Source organism: Nicotiana attenuata, chromosome 6 (genome assembly GCF_001879085.1).
Source record: "Nicotiana attenuata strain UT chromosome 6, NIATTr2, whole genome shotgun sequence".
NCBI lineage: Eukaryota > Viridiplantae > Streptophyta > Magnoliopsida > Solanales > Solanaceae > Nicotiana > Nicotiana attenuata.
In genome coordinates, this window is record NC_031994.1 from 78,887,871 (window position 1) to 78,903,609 (window position 15,739).

Consider the following 15,739-nt stretch of genomic DNA (forward strand, 5'->3'; position numbering starts at 1 on the left):
GCCAATGAATCGGCGAGACGAGTATAAAAATGAAAAAGTAAGATGATGTGGAGCTCAATTAACTACCTTTACCACTCCAAAGGTAGCTTGGAGATGAGTGTGGACAAGAAACTAGCTCTGGGCTTCAGTGGCCATAAGTGCTCAGTCATGTGGGTGTGACACACAATGAATCGTGGATATTGACTTGTGCATCATGGTAATAGATCATGTAAAACTTAGTTTGAGGGGCTTGTTGATGGGTCAATTGTTTTAGGGGCTTATGATGGGGCATGTGGAACTTAGTTCGAAAGAGAAATTGTAAGGTGTGTGAACAAGGTCTCACATTGGTTAGTGAAAAGATTGAAAAACAAGATATAAGGTAGTAAGGGGATATTCTTAATAATGTGAGCCACTTTGGAAGAAATCATGTGGGCCTGGCGCAATAAAAGGCTTGAGGTATGTCATAAAATGGCAGAAATAGGACATCATTAGGGGTAGTCTTTAACTTTTAGCTTTTGAGGCAGGTCACGTGACCGATGGACTAATTAACCTTCAATGTTGACAAAATTACAGAAGAAACAAGAGAGAAAGCTCACCTTGATTGAGCTCTAATGGCGGACAGAGAAAACTAGGGTTCTTCTGGAACCTTCTCTTTCATTTCGAGAGTGAGCTAAGATGAAAGAATACAATGATATTGAAAAGTGTAAAGTGTATCTGTACAAAATATCTAACCCCTATTTATACTGTATACATGTATGTGTATAGCTGTACACAGCTATACCAACTACACCACTCAAAGATGTAACCACTACACTACTCAAAGATACAAAGATAAATACATAGTCTCAATACTCTCCCCCCCCCCCTCCCCCCTCAAGTTGGAAGGGAGGAACTCACAACCAACTTGCTAAGTAGATTGCAATGTTTGATTCCTGTGAGAGGCTTGGTGAATATGTCTGCCAGCTGCTCATGTGTGAAAATATGATGTAGTGAGATGAGGCCCTCGTGTAACTGATTCCTTACAAAGTGGCAATCCACTTTTATGTGTTTTGTGCTTTCATGGAATACAGGGTTCTTGGCTATATGGAGGGCTGCTTGGCTATCACAGAAAACAGGACAGGTAAGGTTAAGGGAACTGTTAGTTCTTCAAGCAGCCTAAGTAACCATACTAATTCTCCCACAACCTGTCTAGCTGATCTGTATTCTGCTTCTACTGAGGACAATGACATAGTGTGTTGCTTCTTAGATTTCTAGCTAATAGGACTATCTCCTAGCAATACAACATATCCGCTGACTGACTTCCTTGATTCAGGGCAAGCAGCCCAGTCTGAGTCACAAAAGGCTCGAACCCTGTAATCTCTGCTATTGGACAAAAAAATCCCTAAGCTTAGTCACCTTTGAGATACCTTAGGACATGATATGCAGCTTTTAGGTGTGGCTCTCTTGGACTTTGCATGTATTGGCTCAAGTGTTGTACACTGTAAGATATGTCAAGCCTTGTGTTGGTTAGGAAATTCAGCTTTCCTACTAGTCGCCTATAGTGAGAGGGATCTGGCAACAAGTACCCCTCATCTGCACTCAACTTGGTAGCAGGATCAAGTGGAGAGGCCAAGGCAAAAAACTTAGTGCAATCAAACTCTATTAGTAAATCCATTGTGAACTTCCTTTGGGATATCAGTACCCCATCATCTTTGTATAAAATCTCCAACCCCAGGAAATAATGTAGCTTTCCCAGGTCCTTTATTTTGAAAGTCTCATGCAAAAAGGTCTTCAGTCCCTCTATTTCTCATAAATCAGTCCCTGTTATTAGGACATCATCTACATAGACAGCAACAAATACCACTGAAGTCTCATGTTTCTTGTAGAAAAGTGAATAGTCCAGTAGAGAGTGGGTGTATCCTTTTGAACAAAGTGCTGTAGTAAATTTCTCATACCATTGTCTGCTTGCTTGCTTCAGTCCATACAAGGACTTGTTCAATTTGCACATCAAATCTGGTCTGTCCACAACAAGACCTGGAGGTACCTCCATATACACTTCCTCATGGAGGTCTCCATGGAGGAATGCATTGTTGACATCTAGTAGAAAAATCTCCCATCCTTTCTTCACTGTTGTACCAATTAGGGCTCTAACAGTTGTTATCTTCACTACAGGTGAAAAAGTCTTAGTATAATCTACCCCTGCCTGCTGAGTGTACCCTTTTACCACTAATCTTGCCTTAAATCTTTCTATGCTCCCATCTGCCTTGTACTTTACCTTATACATCCATTTACATCCTATTATTCTTTTACCAACTGGAAGTGGCACTAAGCTCTAAGTGTGGTTGGCATATAGTGCTTAAAACTTCTGATTCATGGCTTTCTGCCATGCAGGATCAGCAGCTGCCTCTTCATATGAGCTGGGCTCACACTCATGAGAAATGTTTTTGATCAATTTTTGACTATCAGAACTCAATGCATTGAGTGAGACATACTGTGCATTAGGTATAGATGCATTAAAAAGAGTGAGGTGGAGCTTTGGTTGCTGCTAGAAGGGGAGTTAATGTGACTTGTTTGTAACTTGGGGAGTGAATAATTGTAATCTTTCAAATAAGTAGGAATTTTGAGTGTTCTCGAGGGTCTCCCTAAAGTTTCATTAAGTTGTTGGATTGCTGAATTAGGAGTATTGTTTGTAGTGATCTCATTTTGATTGTTGTTAACCAAAGAAGGAGAATATTGTTCAAAATCTGAAGTTGTATAAGAATTAGGTTCATTTAGCCCTGGTGATGGACGGTCAGGTGACATAGTTAGAAGATGCAGACCTGGTGAACTAGGAGCAGATGCTGACTCATGAGAGGGAAACAAATCTTGTGCCAAATCTGAATTTACTTGTGGGAATGAAGGAAAGACTCTATTAGAATCATAATCCAAAGCAAAAGGAAATACACCTTCATGGAATATAACATCTCTTGATACATGGATTCTCTTTGTGACTAGATTAAGGACCTTATAACCTTTTGTCCCAAAGGGGTATCCCACAAAAACATGAGGTGAAGATCTTGTTTCAAATTTGTCTTTGTGAGTTTTAAGGGTTGTAGGAAAGCAAAGACATCCAAAACTTTAAGGTGAGAATAATTGGGTTTTCTGTTGTAAAGCAACTCCAATGAGCATCTGTTTTTAAGGGTAGTAGAAGGGAGTCTGTTAATCAAATAGGTTGAGGTAAGGATGCATTCTCCCCCGTATTGCATGGGAAGTTTTGATTGGTATAACAATGCCCTAGCTGTTTCCAACAGGTACTTGTGTTTCCTTTCTACTATCCCATTCTGTTGGGAAGTATATGGATAAGTTTTCTGGTGTATAATGCCTTCAGACTGAAAGAAAGAAGTAGTCTCAGAATTTATGAACTCAAGGCCATTGTCAGTTCTTATGGTCTTGATGGAGCAATTGAATTGATTTTTTACCATGGTAGTGAAGTCTTTGACTACCTGCAAAGCATTACTTTTGCATCTAAGTAGGTGCATCCAAGTGCACCTACTGTAGTCATCCACTAGGGTGATAAAATGTGTTGCCACATGATAAGGCCCCCATAGATCAACATGTAGGATTTCAAATATTTTGGTTGTGGTTGTAGTTCTTTCTGGAAAGGGCAACCTGTTCTGTCTAGCCATTGGACATATAGGACAAATAAAAGGTTGTTTGGGTAAAAAATGAATAGGTATGGATTTAACTCCTTTCATTTTGGCAAAGGGGACATGTCCCAATCTAATGTGCCACAAGAGATCAATCATATCTTTATCAGACATAGATGCATTGCTAGTAGAAGTAGCATTTCCTTTACGTTACATATGAGATTCTGTGACAATCTTATTACATTCATGAGAAGAAGTGTGTGGACTAGGTACAACATGTGAAACAAAGTGTGATATAACATCATTACTACTAGATAGACTAGATGGAGTGTGTGAAACAGACTGAGTGACTAAGTCACCTTTATTAGATGAACTGGCATGAAACAGGGCATTAGACTTGCAGGAATCTGAAGTATAAAGGTACAAACCATCTTTGCTTTTACCAATTGCCAGAGGCCTCTTCAGTGAAGGGGCCTGCAGAAGGATACAAGCAAACTTGGTGAATATGACAAAGCAATCAAGTTGGACTGTTAAACAATGTACAGAGATTAGGTTGAACTTGGAACTAGGGACAAACAAGACCTTTTTCAGGGTGAATTTAGGACTCATGACTACATCTCCCATTAATGTCACCTTCACCTTATAGCCATTAGGTAATGTAGCTAGGAAAGGATATAATAAAGTTTTTATATTGGTTAACATGAACTTTTTGTAGGTCATATGGTTTGATGCCCCAGAATCAAGTATCCAAGAATCAGCAATTGATCTAAAACACTCATTTGAGTTAGCACCAGAATCAAAAGAAGTTGAGCAAGCTGAAATGCCTGCAAAGTTCACAGCCCCTGCCTTCATTTCATTTTCTCCATTTCCAGCATGAAAATTCTTCAAGATGCTCAGCAACTAATTATATTGTTTCTTTGTAAGGTTCTGCATGGTTCGATCATGTTCTTGTACTTGACCACTATCTCCATCTTGACCTTCCATGCTATTCTCACTTTGTCCTCCATGTACATTAGCAACAATCCTTTTTCCCTTGTTGAACCTTGAGTCTTGTGGATAACCATGAAATTTGTAGCATCTTTCCTTAGTGTGGCCCGGTTTCTTACAATAGTCACAGAAGGGTCGAGGTTTGCTTCCAGAGTAACCTCCCCTATAGTTATTGTTCCCAATCCTGTTTCCTTGTTGATTATAGTTTGTATATCTAGTATTATCCGCAGAATTTGGTTGTTGATTATAGTTTGTTCTGAAAGCATTTGATCTATTAGCACTCAGGGCAGTAGACTCAATTACAAACTGACTATTTGGCTTGACTTCTCTTTGTTTTTCTTCTTGGATAAGAATTGAAAAGGCTTGTGCGAGTGAGGGCAACGGGTTCATCATTAGAATACTTCCCCTTACCACAGTATAGACTTCGTTTAGTCCCATTAAGAACTGAATTAACCTTCTGTCTTGCTCAGCCTTCTGCATATTTGCTTTAGCACCACATGTGCAGTTGCATTTGCACTGAGCATGTGCATTCAATGTGTTCAGCTCTTCGCAGAGCTTCTTCATCTTAGTATAGTATCCAATGATGTCTAGGGTTCCTTGACTCAAGTCATTTATCTCTTTCTGTAACTGATACAGCTTTACTCCATTTGTTTGGTCATATCTATCCTCCAATTCCTGCCAAAGCTCTTGAGCATCATTAACGTATTGCAGATTATCCGCTAAATCTTTCGATATAGAATTTAGAATCTATGATGTGACCATGTCGTCACAGCGTTCCCATTGATCAAAGTTAGGATCCTTGGATCTGGCTTTGTGCATTTCCCGTTTATGAATCCCACTTTATTTTTCACCAAAAGAGCTCTGAGAACTCCTCTTCTCCATGACCTATATCCCGATCCGTCGAAAGGTACTGGTACAAGCATAGATCCCGCATTTTCAGAAGGATGCATGTAGAGAGGATTTGTCGAATCCAGAAGTGGATTTGTAGAATCCGTTGTGTTCTCGTCGATAGCCATACTTATCGATTAGTTTTTGAATAGAAATTAACCTCGTCTGAAACTTTTCTGAAGAACCGAGCTGAAATTGGGGAAATTGAAATTTTTGCACTATTAAAATTGTCGTAGGGATGTGATTGGGTGAAGAGTCAACAGATTGAGCTTAGGATTGAGAGCCTAGCTCTGATACCATGACAAAATTACAGAGGAAACAAGAGAGAAAGTCACCTTGATTGAGCTTTAATGGCGGACAGAGGAAACTAGGGTTCTACTGGAACCTTCTCTTTCATTTCGAGAGTGAGCTAAGATGAAAGAATACAATGATATTGAAAAGTGTAAAGTGTATCTGTACAAAATATCTAACCCCTATTTATACTGTATACATGTATGTGTACAGCTGCACACAACTGTACCAACTACACTACTCAAAGATATAACCACTACACTACTCAAAGATACAAAGAAAAATACATAGTCTCAATAAATGTTAAAGGTCAAAAGTTTTGCCCCATGATCAAAACTTGTTAAACTTAAAGTTTTATCCATAGGTCAGTTAACGTGCCCCAAAGTCAAAATCTCAAGATCAGCTCCTTTCAAAGTCACACTTTTTCAAAATATTGATATTGATTTCCCGACTTTAAAGATAGCACACGGCGATTAACGGGATACAAGTTATTACCCGCAATTATCTAGAAGTGATTGTTGTGATTTTTGTCTGTACGTTCTTGTTATGTCTCTAAATTCACATTCTTATTTCGTAGAAGATAATCTCAAAAGATTGAAACGTTTTCAGAAAATGCACGCCCCATATGTTTGTCTGATTAATAACAATAAATACTTGTTAAGCTACTTGTATATTTGAAGCTTTCTAAACAGTGTAGCAATAACTGTATTTTTGACGATTATATAGTTGAATGTTTCTACTGTTTCCTGATCAAGTGTGCTATCTAATAGGAGAGTTGGGCACTAAAGGAAATAAAATGGGCTCCTTAATTAATTATGCTACTTGTACAGATGGAAGATCCTCTTTCCTAATTTCAATATCAGAGACAAAAAAGGAAGGAGAACCAAACTAGACAAGAACTGGGTAAATAGGGCAAACTAGATCAACTGTACCAGATTAAATTTGGTTAGAATTCTAGTTGGAGTAGCACAAGATGTTGACTGCCATAACCAAAGTTCTGATTGATATCTCTATTATAAATGCCAAAGCTGAATCCACTGGAAATACTGAGGGGGGCTTCCATTTTCTTCAGAAGATCATAGCCCATTTCGTCCAGGATAAGATCTAGAATTCAAGGTCACAAACTGACAATGTACATATTTCAATTCATTATGAATTTTCTTGTCACTTATATGTTATTAATCACGTATGGTTTTTCCCCCCATGTAAACCAATGACTGACTATTCACGGTGAAATGTATTCAGTTGATTAAACTACAATTATGATATAGATGCATGTTTTTTATACGGAAAATAATGGAATTACTATAAAAAGAATTTCATTGAACCGATTCAAAATAGAGTATTAGCAGTTGTTCCAATTTTTAAACTTACTCAATGCATCTTAAACAAACAACAACATCGTTTTGCTTGCTTCGTCAATGAATTTAAGCTCAATGCGATGAGGTATAATTCTTTTTTAATACCATCATCTCACTTGTAAAATAATACTCTCTCTAGGGGTAATAAGTAAATTTTTACGATAAGTATTAATCTGTAAACTAGTAAATAAGGCGATTATTATAGGTTGAATAATAATTTTAAAAACTTACTACATAACTTTGGAAAATATTCTTAAGAAAAATATATATTTTTAGCCGTTCCTAAAAATAATAGCCGACGAAAAATATATATCTTTTATATATTTTTGTATTATATGCATATATTAGTATATTATATATATACTTTTTGCTAGAGAATATGCAATTAGTTTCGGCCAATATTTTATTTTGCCCTAAATTAGTAGACCGGCGTGAACTTTTCCTTTCCGGGCCGGGTGAAAGGTTTTTGGGCCGTGATGTTCACATCTAACACACAAAGGGCCTCGGCATCCATTATCGCCCGTACATACCAGAGAGTTGAGCAGAGAGAGAGAGAAAAGGAAAGAAGAGAGAGAAAGGATGACGACGATTCGTAGATTCAGCTGCAATGACCTTCTCCGGTTCGCCTCAGTCAATCTTGATCATCTTACTGAAACTGTAAATCATTTAGCTCTCTTTTCTCCTGTTTATATTTTATTTTTTCGCTAAATTTCGTGTTCTTATTCTGAGCGAAAACCACATGACTTTTTAGTGTTCAGGATTTGAAACATTTTTTTTTTTTTTTTTTTGTGGATTTTAGGATTTCGAAACGAGTTTTTACATGAATTATGGTGCCGTTTTATAATTTTACTAAAACGAGGTTTAACATGATTTATAGTACCTTGTCAAATTTGAACGAGCTTTAACATGCTTTTGGTTCCTTTTTTCAGTTTTTGAAACGAGACTTAACATGATTATTAGTACCTTGTAAAATTTGAACGAGTTTTAACATGATTTATAGTGCTTTTGTTAGAATTTGAAACGAGTTTTTAACTTGTGATGTAGTTCAACATGTCATTCTACATGACATACATGGCGAGATGGCCGGACTATTTCCATGTTGCAGAAGCTCCTGGTGGCAGAATAATGGGATACAGTGAGTTCTTCCACTGTAGATTTTGAAATTCATAGCTTTTTAAGGATGATTTTAAGTTGGCGAATGATGCTTATTTAATTTACATAGATTGGTTAAATGAGAAACTATCAAATGTAAGTTTGAAGCGTTGAAAAAATTCTTTAGTGGTAGGTAACGGTCCTACTAGATTCTTTTAGTAATATAGAAAATCTTTGAAGATCAAGACAAGAGTTGCAAGAATTAGAAGTAAGATACCCAAAGCTCTCGTTTATAGTTCATGATTTGACAGGCACCCGAGGGGTGTGATTTAGCAGTTAATGACACGGGTGAAAATTATGGTAGACCAAAGTTCAAAGACGCAAGTAATTTCTTTGATCTAGGCCTTGGTGGGAAAGAGAGGCTTGGAGCAACGGTAAAGTTATCTTCGTGTGGCCTATAGGTCACGGGTTCGAGTCATGGAATCAACGTGATGACTGCATCCATGTAAGCTGCCTGCATCACACACCCTTGGAGTGCGGCCTTTCCCTAGACCTTGCGTGAGCACGAGATACTTTGTGCACTGAGCTACCCTTTTTTGTCTAGGCCTTGATGAGCAGAATTACCCGGTGTTTATATTGGTGGGAGGTAATTGGTAAACTATGCAATAATTGAGGTGTGTGCAAGCTACCTAAACACCGCCGTTATCAAGGAAAGAAAAGAATAGTTCATGATTAGACAATGGAATTCAATCTTTTAAATTTATTTATTGAGAACAATTCTACTTCAATAATGACTTAAGGGGTCATTTGGTTACCAAGATGGGATAGACAAGGATATCGAATAGGTTGGGATATCCCATGGGATTAGCTATCCCACCTTCTATATGGGATAGTTAATTCTACCATTTTAGTATAAAATGGTTCCTGGGACTAATTGATACACATAACCAAACACGGATAAAATAATCCCACTTTTTATCTGGGATTGTTATCCCATATCTCTCCAACGAAACGACCCCTTGGTGCTTACTTAACTCATCTTTAGATAGTTCTGTAACACCGGTGCAATTTAAATTTGCATAACTTTTCTTCTCAATATTTAAATTTTATTGTGTGTAATAGCTAGTCACTTAGATCAGAGGAGATGATGGTGTCTACCATATTCTCTAGTCCTGAAGTTGTTAGATGCCTTGTACTTGACTGATTATTATATGTCAGCTTAGGACTTTCCAAGATGGTGTCATTCAGAAAGTAAGAAGGGTTAGATTAGCAAAGCTTCCTCTTCGTTAATGCTATATCTTTCTAAAATTAGTAGTAAGGATTACTGACCTGAGCATTGGCTGCTCAGATCAGAAAGTAGATTACTTGTGCAGCTTTAGGTGGATTTTAAAATTCTAGTCCCGTAGACACATAACATTATTTTCTTTTCCTCGCAAAATTTCCAGTAAAAGGTCCTAGGCTTAAAACAGATGCAAGTAACCATTCCCTTCGACTTCATTTAGTGAAAAGGATTCAATTTCAGTAGGTACCATTTTAAAAAAAGGGTCTCATTTACAAGTTGTCACTAATGTCTTTTAAAATGTTATAGACTGAAACATTTGTGACAGAGCGGCTAGATGTCAATCATGTAGTTTCGTCTTAGTTTGGCTACTGTCTGGTACATTCTGGTTCTAGTAAACCAAAACAAGAGTTTGTCTTCTGTGTTTCCCAAAATGACTCACAAGGAACATGTGTTTCTTTAACTAATGTCTAGTTTTTTGTTTTTTTGATAATGATTAACTACTGTCTGGTTTTCTTTTAATAAGGTAACTAATGTCTAGTTTATACGTGCAGTTATGGGAAAGGTTGAAGGGCAAGGTGAATCTTGGCATGGCCATGTCACTGCAGTAACTGTGGCTCCTGAATATCGGAGGCAGCAATTAGCCAAGAAATTGATGAACATGCTGGAAGATGTCAGTGATAAGATGTAAGCAACTATACTGTGGGAAAACTGTTCATTGCTAGAATCTATTACTGAGAGATTAATGCCTGTGATAACTAGAATCCCGGAAAGAAAAGCAAATTGAGAATGCCACTCAGGCTTTAGATTATAGGGAGTGTGTCGTTACATAGTAAAATTTTAGTCCTCAGCATGTCATGAATCCTGGTTGCATATTCTGATTTCATCTTCGAAATTTATCATTGTGCCGTTTCACAGTATCGTTTTATGTTTAGACTTGTACATTACCATGGAGTTGTATTTATTTTAACCTGGCATGCATAGTCTTTTTACAGTTCATCCTCGCCTGTTTTAATCTAGCTTGTGGTTTCTCTCACTAAATTTCTTAAGTACATGACAGTCTTTTCTACCTTATGGTTTTACCTCCTTATATATCATTATAGCTTCAGAATAAGTTCTACAATGTGAATGTTTTGCTCTTATACATGTTTAACTGATTGAATGAATACATAGTAACAGGGTACACTTGTACAAGTAATGCAAGGTTTTGGGCCGTAAATGCAATCTTCTTTTTTTTTTTTGGGGGGGGGGGGGGGGGGAATTAAAATTGCAATTTTAGCCTTCTGGGTGCATTCTAGATGGTGTGGAACCTCCTCCGTATTCCAGTTTAGTGGATACTGGAACTGGAGTCCTATTTCCCTGTCTTGTTATTCCAGCTATAATTAGGTTGTCAGTTCATGCGATCGCACAAAAGTTGAGTGCGAAGTGAATACAATGAGATCAACATCATCTTAACATAACTTTTGACCTTGTGGAGTTCAGCTTTGCTTTCGTTTTCTAGTACCATATTGGCTGCTTAGGTTCTCCAGCCTTTGCATGATGATGTGAAGCTTAATGTGATGAGAGTAGAATCAGATTTGTAACTTGCCGTCGTTTCTTGGTGCTCCTAGTAGTGTGTAATTTTGATTTTTATTCTACTTATAATAATGAATTCGTCACCCCCTTTGTGTGATGGCATAAAGTTAGTACTCAGGCAAGAACAATAAAGTTTATGTAAACTTTGCCGATGTTTTGTGGCTACTAGTTGAATTAAGCCTTTTGATTGTGTCAATTTCTGTCCAAGCTTGGCACTGAGGTGAGCGTTGTTGTGCAGTGATAAGGCTTACTTTGTGGACCTGTTTGTGAGAGCATCAAATACGCCAGCCATAAAGATGTATGAGAAGGTAGTAACCTTTCCTTAGAGTAACCTTGTTAGGAATTGTATCAGGATAAATATGTCCTCTTGTAACTAATCCTTTCAACTGTTTCTTCTTTTCCAGCTCGATTATGTAATATATAGGCGGGTTTTACGTTATTACTCGGGGGAGGAAGATGGTTTGGGTGAGTTGCTGCATTTAACTATGACATAATTTCTATTCTGCTGTATGATGTCATTGGCATGACCCTTGTTTCTTCTTTGCTGTTTCCAGATATGAGGAAGGCGTTATCGCGAGACATAGAAAAGAAGTCTATCATCCCGCTTAAGCGGCCAGTAACTCCGGATGAATTGGAGTATGACTGAGTCAGTAAAAACTGTTACCATGTGTATCTTTCAACAAGCTATGTTCAGGCATCAAGAAGTCCATCTGAAAATGTGTTAAGATCAGGAGTCCGGGCTCTTGTGTCTTTCTGAAAATGGATGCATTTTATTTTACTGCTCTGCTAATGAGTGAAGATTTTGGGCTTAAACATGTTGATCCCTGATCATTATATTATGTTTAAGAACAAGTGGTAGAGTTTCTGGCCTTGTGTTTTGGCTGCAAAGGCTGGAGCATGTCGTGTGTATTAGTCAAGACGTGTTAGCGAGTAGTTTAAGTAATGGAAAGCGTGCCCTTCCGGTAAGATTGATTTGAATTTCTATGAGATCATCTGAAATTCATAACTTGACACAATTTTATAACACCACTAATAGATGGATTTTAACGACTCTTAAATCAATACATAAATCAGCAGGCGTAAAGTGGAGTCTTGAATAAATTTTGTCCTAAAATGGTTTTTCTTTTTTATCCAATTTGAAAGTCTCGAGTTTGTTTTAAAATTCACAACTATTCATCGTTGACTAACTAATAATAATTTTAAGATGTAAAAAACACATCTTTGACAAAATTTTACATAAATTTACAATGTTCCAATACTTAAATCACTCAATTTCCTCTTCAAATGCAACGAGTCTTAGGCTTCATTTGTTTGCACTTAATGGAGGTCTGAATCTTAATCATTTAGATCTCAAGCATTAAATGCGCTTGTTTTTAAAGTTTGAATCTTAATTATTCAGATTTTAACCATTAAGTGTCTTCACAACCACTTAATGGGTCTGAAGAGGTTTGTTTGATTAAGATCTATAACAGTGACTTAATTTCATTAAGATGCTATCACATATCCATTATTAACTGCCGCCTACCATTATCAACTGCCACCATGCCGCCACCACCTCCAACACCACCACGCCACCATCATCCTCAATCATAGCCGCCACTATTATCGACCATCACCACCCACTAATCCCACCACTCCGACCACCATCATTCTCACCCACAATCAACACTCATCCACCTCTATCACAACTGACCACCCCATCACCATCAACAACCACAACCAGCACTGCCCATCATTATAACCTACCACCACCACCCACCACCTTCCTTAGTCACAACTACTACCACCACCCACTAGTATTAACTATCACCACCATCCTCAATCATAATCGCCACCACTACCAATCACTACTAGCTACTAGCATGAACCACCATCATCAACCAAAACTACCACCAACCACCGTCTCTAGTCGGCATTCACCCGTTAGCCATCACCACGAACAACTATCATATTTTAAAAAACTATATATTTTATTGATAGAACATTAGATTAGATAGTATTTCATTTGAATTTTATGTTTATTAATTTTCAAATAAAGATAAATTTTATATATTCAGATGTTAAAAATCAAACAGCCTTAATTATTTAGTATTCAGATATTAATATACATCTTAATATATTCAAATATGTATTCAGATTCAGATATCTTAATCTCAATATACATCTTGATATTCAGATTCTTAAAAAAACAAATGAGGCCTTACTAACTTCGGCCATCCTAGCTCTAACGAAGAACTTTATAAAGCATATTTGTCTACTATTATGGAATACCTCAATAGTTAAGATGTCAAAATTCAAATTACAAATATAACCTGAAGAGAAAAAAGTTTGTCGATACTCCCACCACCATAGACTCAAATTTTGCTTTTACAAACACCCCCCCCCCCACACACACACAACATATATAGGTACACTAAGTTCGTACTCATACTACGTACGTATTGTGGTACTCTACATCAATTGATTTGAAATCTTTGACCAACATTTGATTATCACGAATTCAATTCTAGGCTTCTAGCCACCAAAGCTTAATATTTTATCGTGCAATAGCTGTGTTTGACCAAAAAGTGTTAAGCTTTTTGTTAAACTAATTAATGAGAAAATAGAGGGTGAATCCTAGTTAAACGTAATAAATTCTAGATCTAAAACTGGGGTATATCAGAGATATGGGACCGTGTTCAAGAATAACAAATATCAAGTTTATGTTCAATGATTGTCAATGAATGTAGTAATAGAAGCATGAAATAAGTGTAGATAATGGCAATAAATGTAATAAAAAGGAATTTATCACCCAAATGTTAGGTGATTTGGACGATTCTCCTTTTTGACAACAACGTGGGGGGATAGAAAAGGGAGATGGATAAGGAATCTTTGGATCATGTGAATGAACAACGTATATTGAACAATGTAATCAGTGAACAAGACAAGCTTTTGTATGTTCTTTATAGTCAACCCTTTACAATGTGCTCTTATCGAAAAGTGAGGATCCCCCTTTTGTTCTTTATCTCTTCCTATTTATAGGGGATATTCTTAGAAAACCCTAAAAGTACAACTGAAAGAATATTCGATGGAATATTCTTTCCTTCTATTCTAAACTTATCCTACCATGATTTCCTTACATCTTTTGTTCGACCTCGGCGCTAATCCTTCTTAAGACGACTCCTCGCCATTAAGCCGTGGTCGGCTTAATCCCCGACCATATCCATTTGCGGTTATTAAGTCTAGTCCAAATTTTGACCAATACAGTTAGTCCCTCCGCTTGTTGAGGTCGTGATCTTGGACGTCCTCGATGAACGAATCCTGCCTGCAACCGTTCAGAGGAAATTTGGTCATGACGATTGAACCGAATCGGCCGAGGTCGAAATGGTGGCGAGATTGCAATTGGTGTGGCTATCGTAGGATGACATCATGCCACGCGCGTCATCATTACGCGTCTTCCCACTGCAATGTATGTGCTTCTATCGCTTCAATTTTGGTGCCATTGACGGCTCTTTGCCTTGGTTCTGGTGTTACCCAACCCAATAAATAGAGGAGAGGAGTTTCATTTTCGAAGCTTTCAGCATTTCTCTGTTTGTATGCATACTGTTCTTCTTTGACCCTCTCCCCCGATCACCATTTTCGATTTCTCACAGCTTCTTCAGTTCCGGTTCCTGACTTCTTTCCCAGTTGATATTTTCTCTCTGATTTTGCTGTGCATGCTTTACTACGGAAATATGTCAGATTCCCCTCATATTCACGACGGAGTCTCCGATGCCACTCCTTTATCGGTGGTCATTCCTCCCGGCGGTGAGGAACTCATGGTTGAGGAGGAAGAAAGCTTCCCCACCGTGGAGGAGGTGGTTCCCAAAAATCCTTTGGTCAGAAATGACTTCCCAAAGGAACATGCTCCCACTCCTACCCAGGAGCTTTCTGAGATGGGGTTGCATCAAATAGCCGACCTTCGATCCAAATATCGTATTCCTTCTCACGTTGAGATTATTCCGGCGGGAGACGACATAGTACAGTTTCACCGACCTGGATATTGTGCTTTCTATGTTTACCCATTCCTAGTAGGTTATTCTCTTCCTCTCCCCCCCCCCCCCCAACTAGCGGAGGAGTTATGCCGTTTTTACAACATCTGCCCGGTGCAACTTTCCCCTTATTTATACAAAGTTTTTCTGATATTGGCGAAGTACACAGAGTTGGCCGGCTGTGAGGTCAATATTTTCCATCTGCTGCATCTCTTCTCGCCCAGCTTTTATAGAGGCACCTTGATACATCTGCGACATCGTGGCAAAGGGCTGGTGGTCGGGATGGATGATAAGGCGAACCGGCGGTTCTGGCATAAATACTTCTTCATCAAAACCGAGCACCTGGTGGCGAATCCAATCGGGTTTCCCGAGAAATGGAACTATAATTGTAAGTATCTTGCCGTGCGTTCGTCATTTTTTTTCTTTCTCTTCTTTCATTTTTGACTCACTCATGGCTTCCTTGTTTTCAGCTGAGAGGCGTGCACCTTCTCCCGTCTTCGATATTGAAGATTGGGTGGCTCGCATGTTATCCCACACCGTGTGAATTCGCGACTGGGCATCCTTTCATAAGCGCTTCGGACCCAAGACTTCGTCCAGTAAGTATCATTTATACTTTCCAACTTATTGTCGTTCACTATTGCCTTTTGAATCGACCTTCCTTTGGTGCCAGGT

At 38.2% G+C, this 15,739-nt stretch overlaps 3 protein-coding genes across 3 annotated transcripts; 1 reads left to right on the plus strand and 2 right to left on the minus strand.

The window, feature by feature from the left end:
• On the minus strand, nt 1,230-1,633 carry LOC109228012 (uncharacterized mitochondrial protein AtMg00810-like). Its single transcript, XM_019393200.1, has 2 exons — nt 1,386-1,633; nt 1,230-1,338 (listed from the first exon to the last, which is right to left on the minus strand). The coding sequence occupies exons 1-2, from the start codon at nt 1,631-1,633 to the stop codon at nt 1,230-1,232; spliced, it is 357 nt and encodes a 118-aa protein (XP_019248745.1).
• On the minus strand, nt 2,315-5,587 carry LOC109228013. The gene is made up of 6 exons (XM_019393202.1): nt 5,342-5,587; nt 4,539-5,246; nt 4,167-4,466; nt 3,944-4,058; nt 2,677-2,798; nt 2,315-2,449 (listed from the first exon to the last, which is right to left on the minus strand). The coding sequence occupies exons 1-6, from the start codon at nt 5,585-5,587 to the stop codon at nt 2,315-2,317; spliced, it is 1,626 nt and encodes a 541-aa protein (XP_019248747.1).
• On the plus strand, nt 7,537-12,035 carry LOC109227308 (N-alpha-acetyltransferase 20). Its single transcript, XM_019392421.1, has 6 exons — nt 7,537-7,768; nt 8,156-8,246; nt 10,037-10,169; nt 11,296-11,365; nt 11,462-11,522; nt 11,612-12,035. The coding sequence occupies exons 1-6, from the start codon at nt 7,691-7,693 to the stop codon at nt 11,701-11,703; spliced, it is 525 nt and encodes a 174-aa protein (XP_019247966.1). The 5' UTR covers nt 7,537-7,690; the 3' UTR covers nt 11,704-12,035.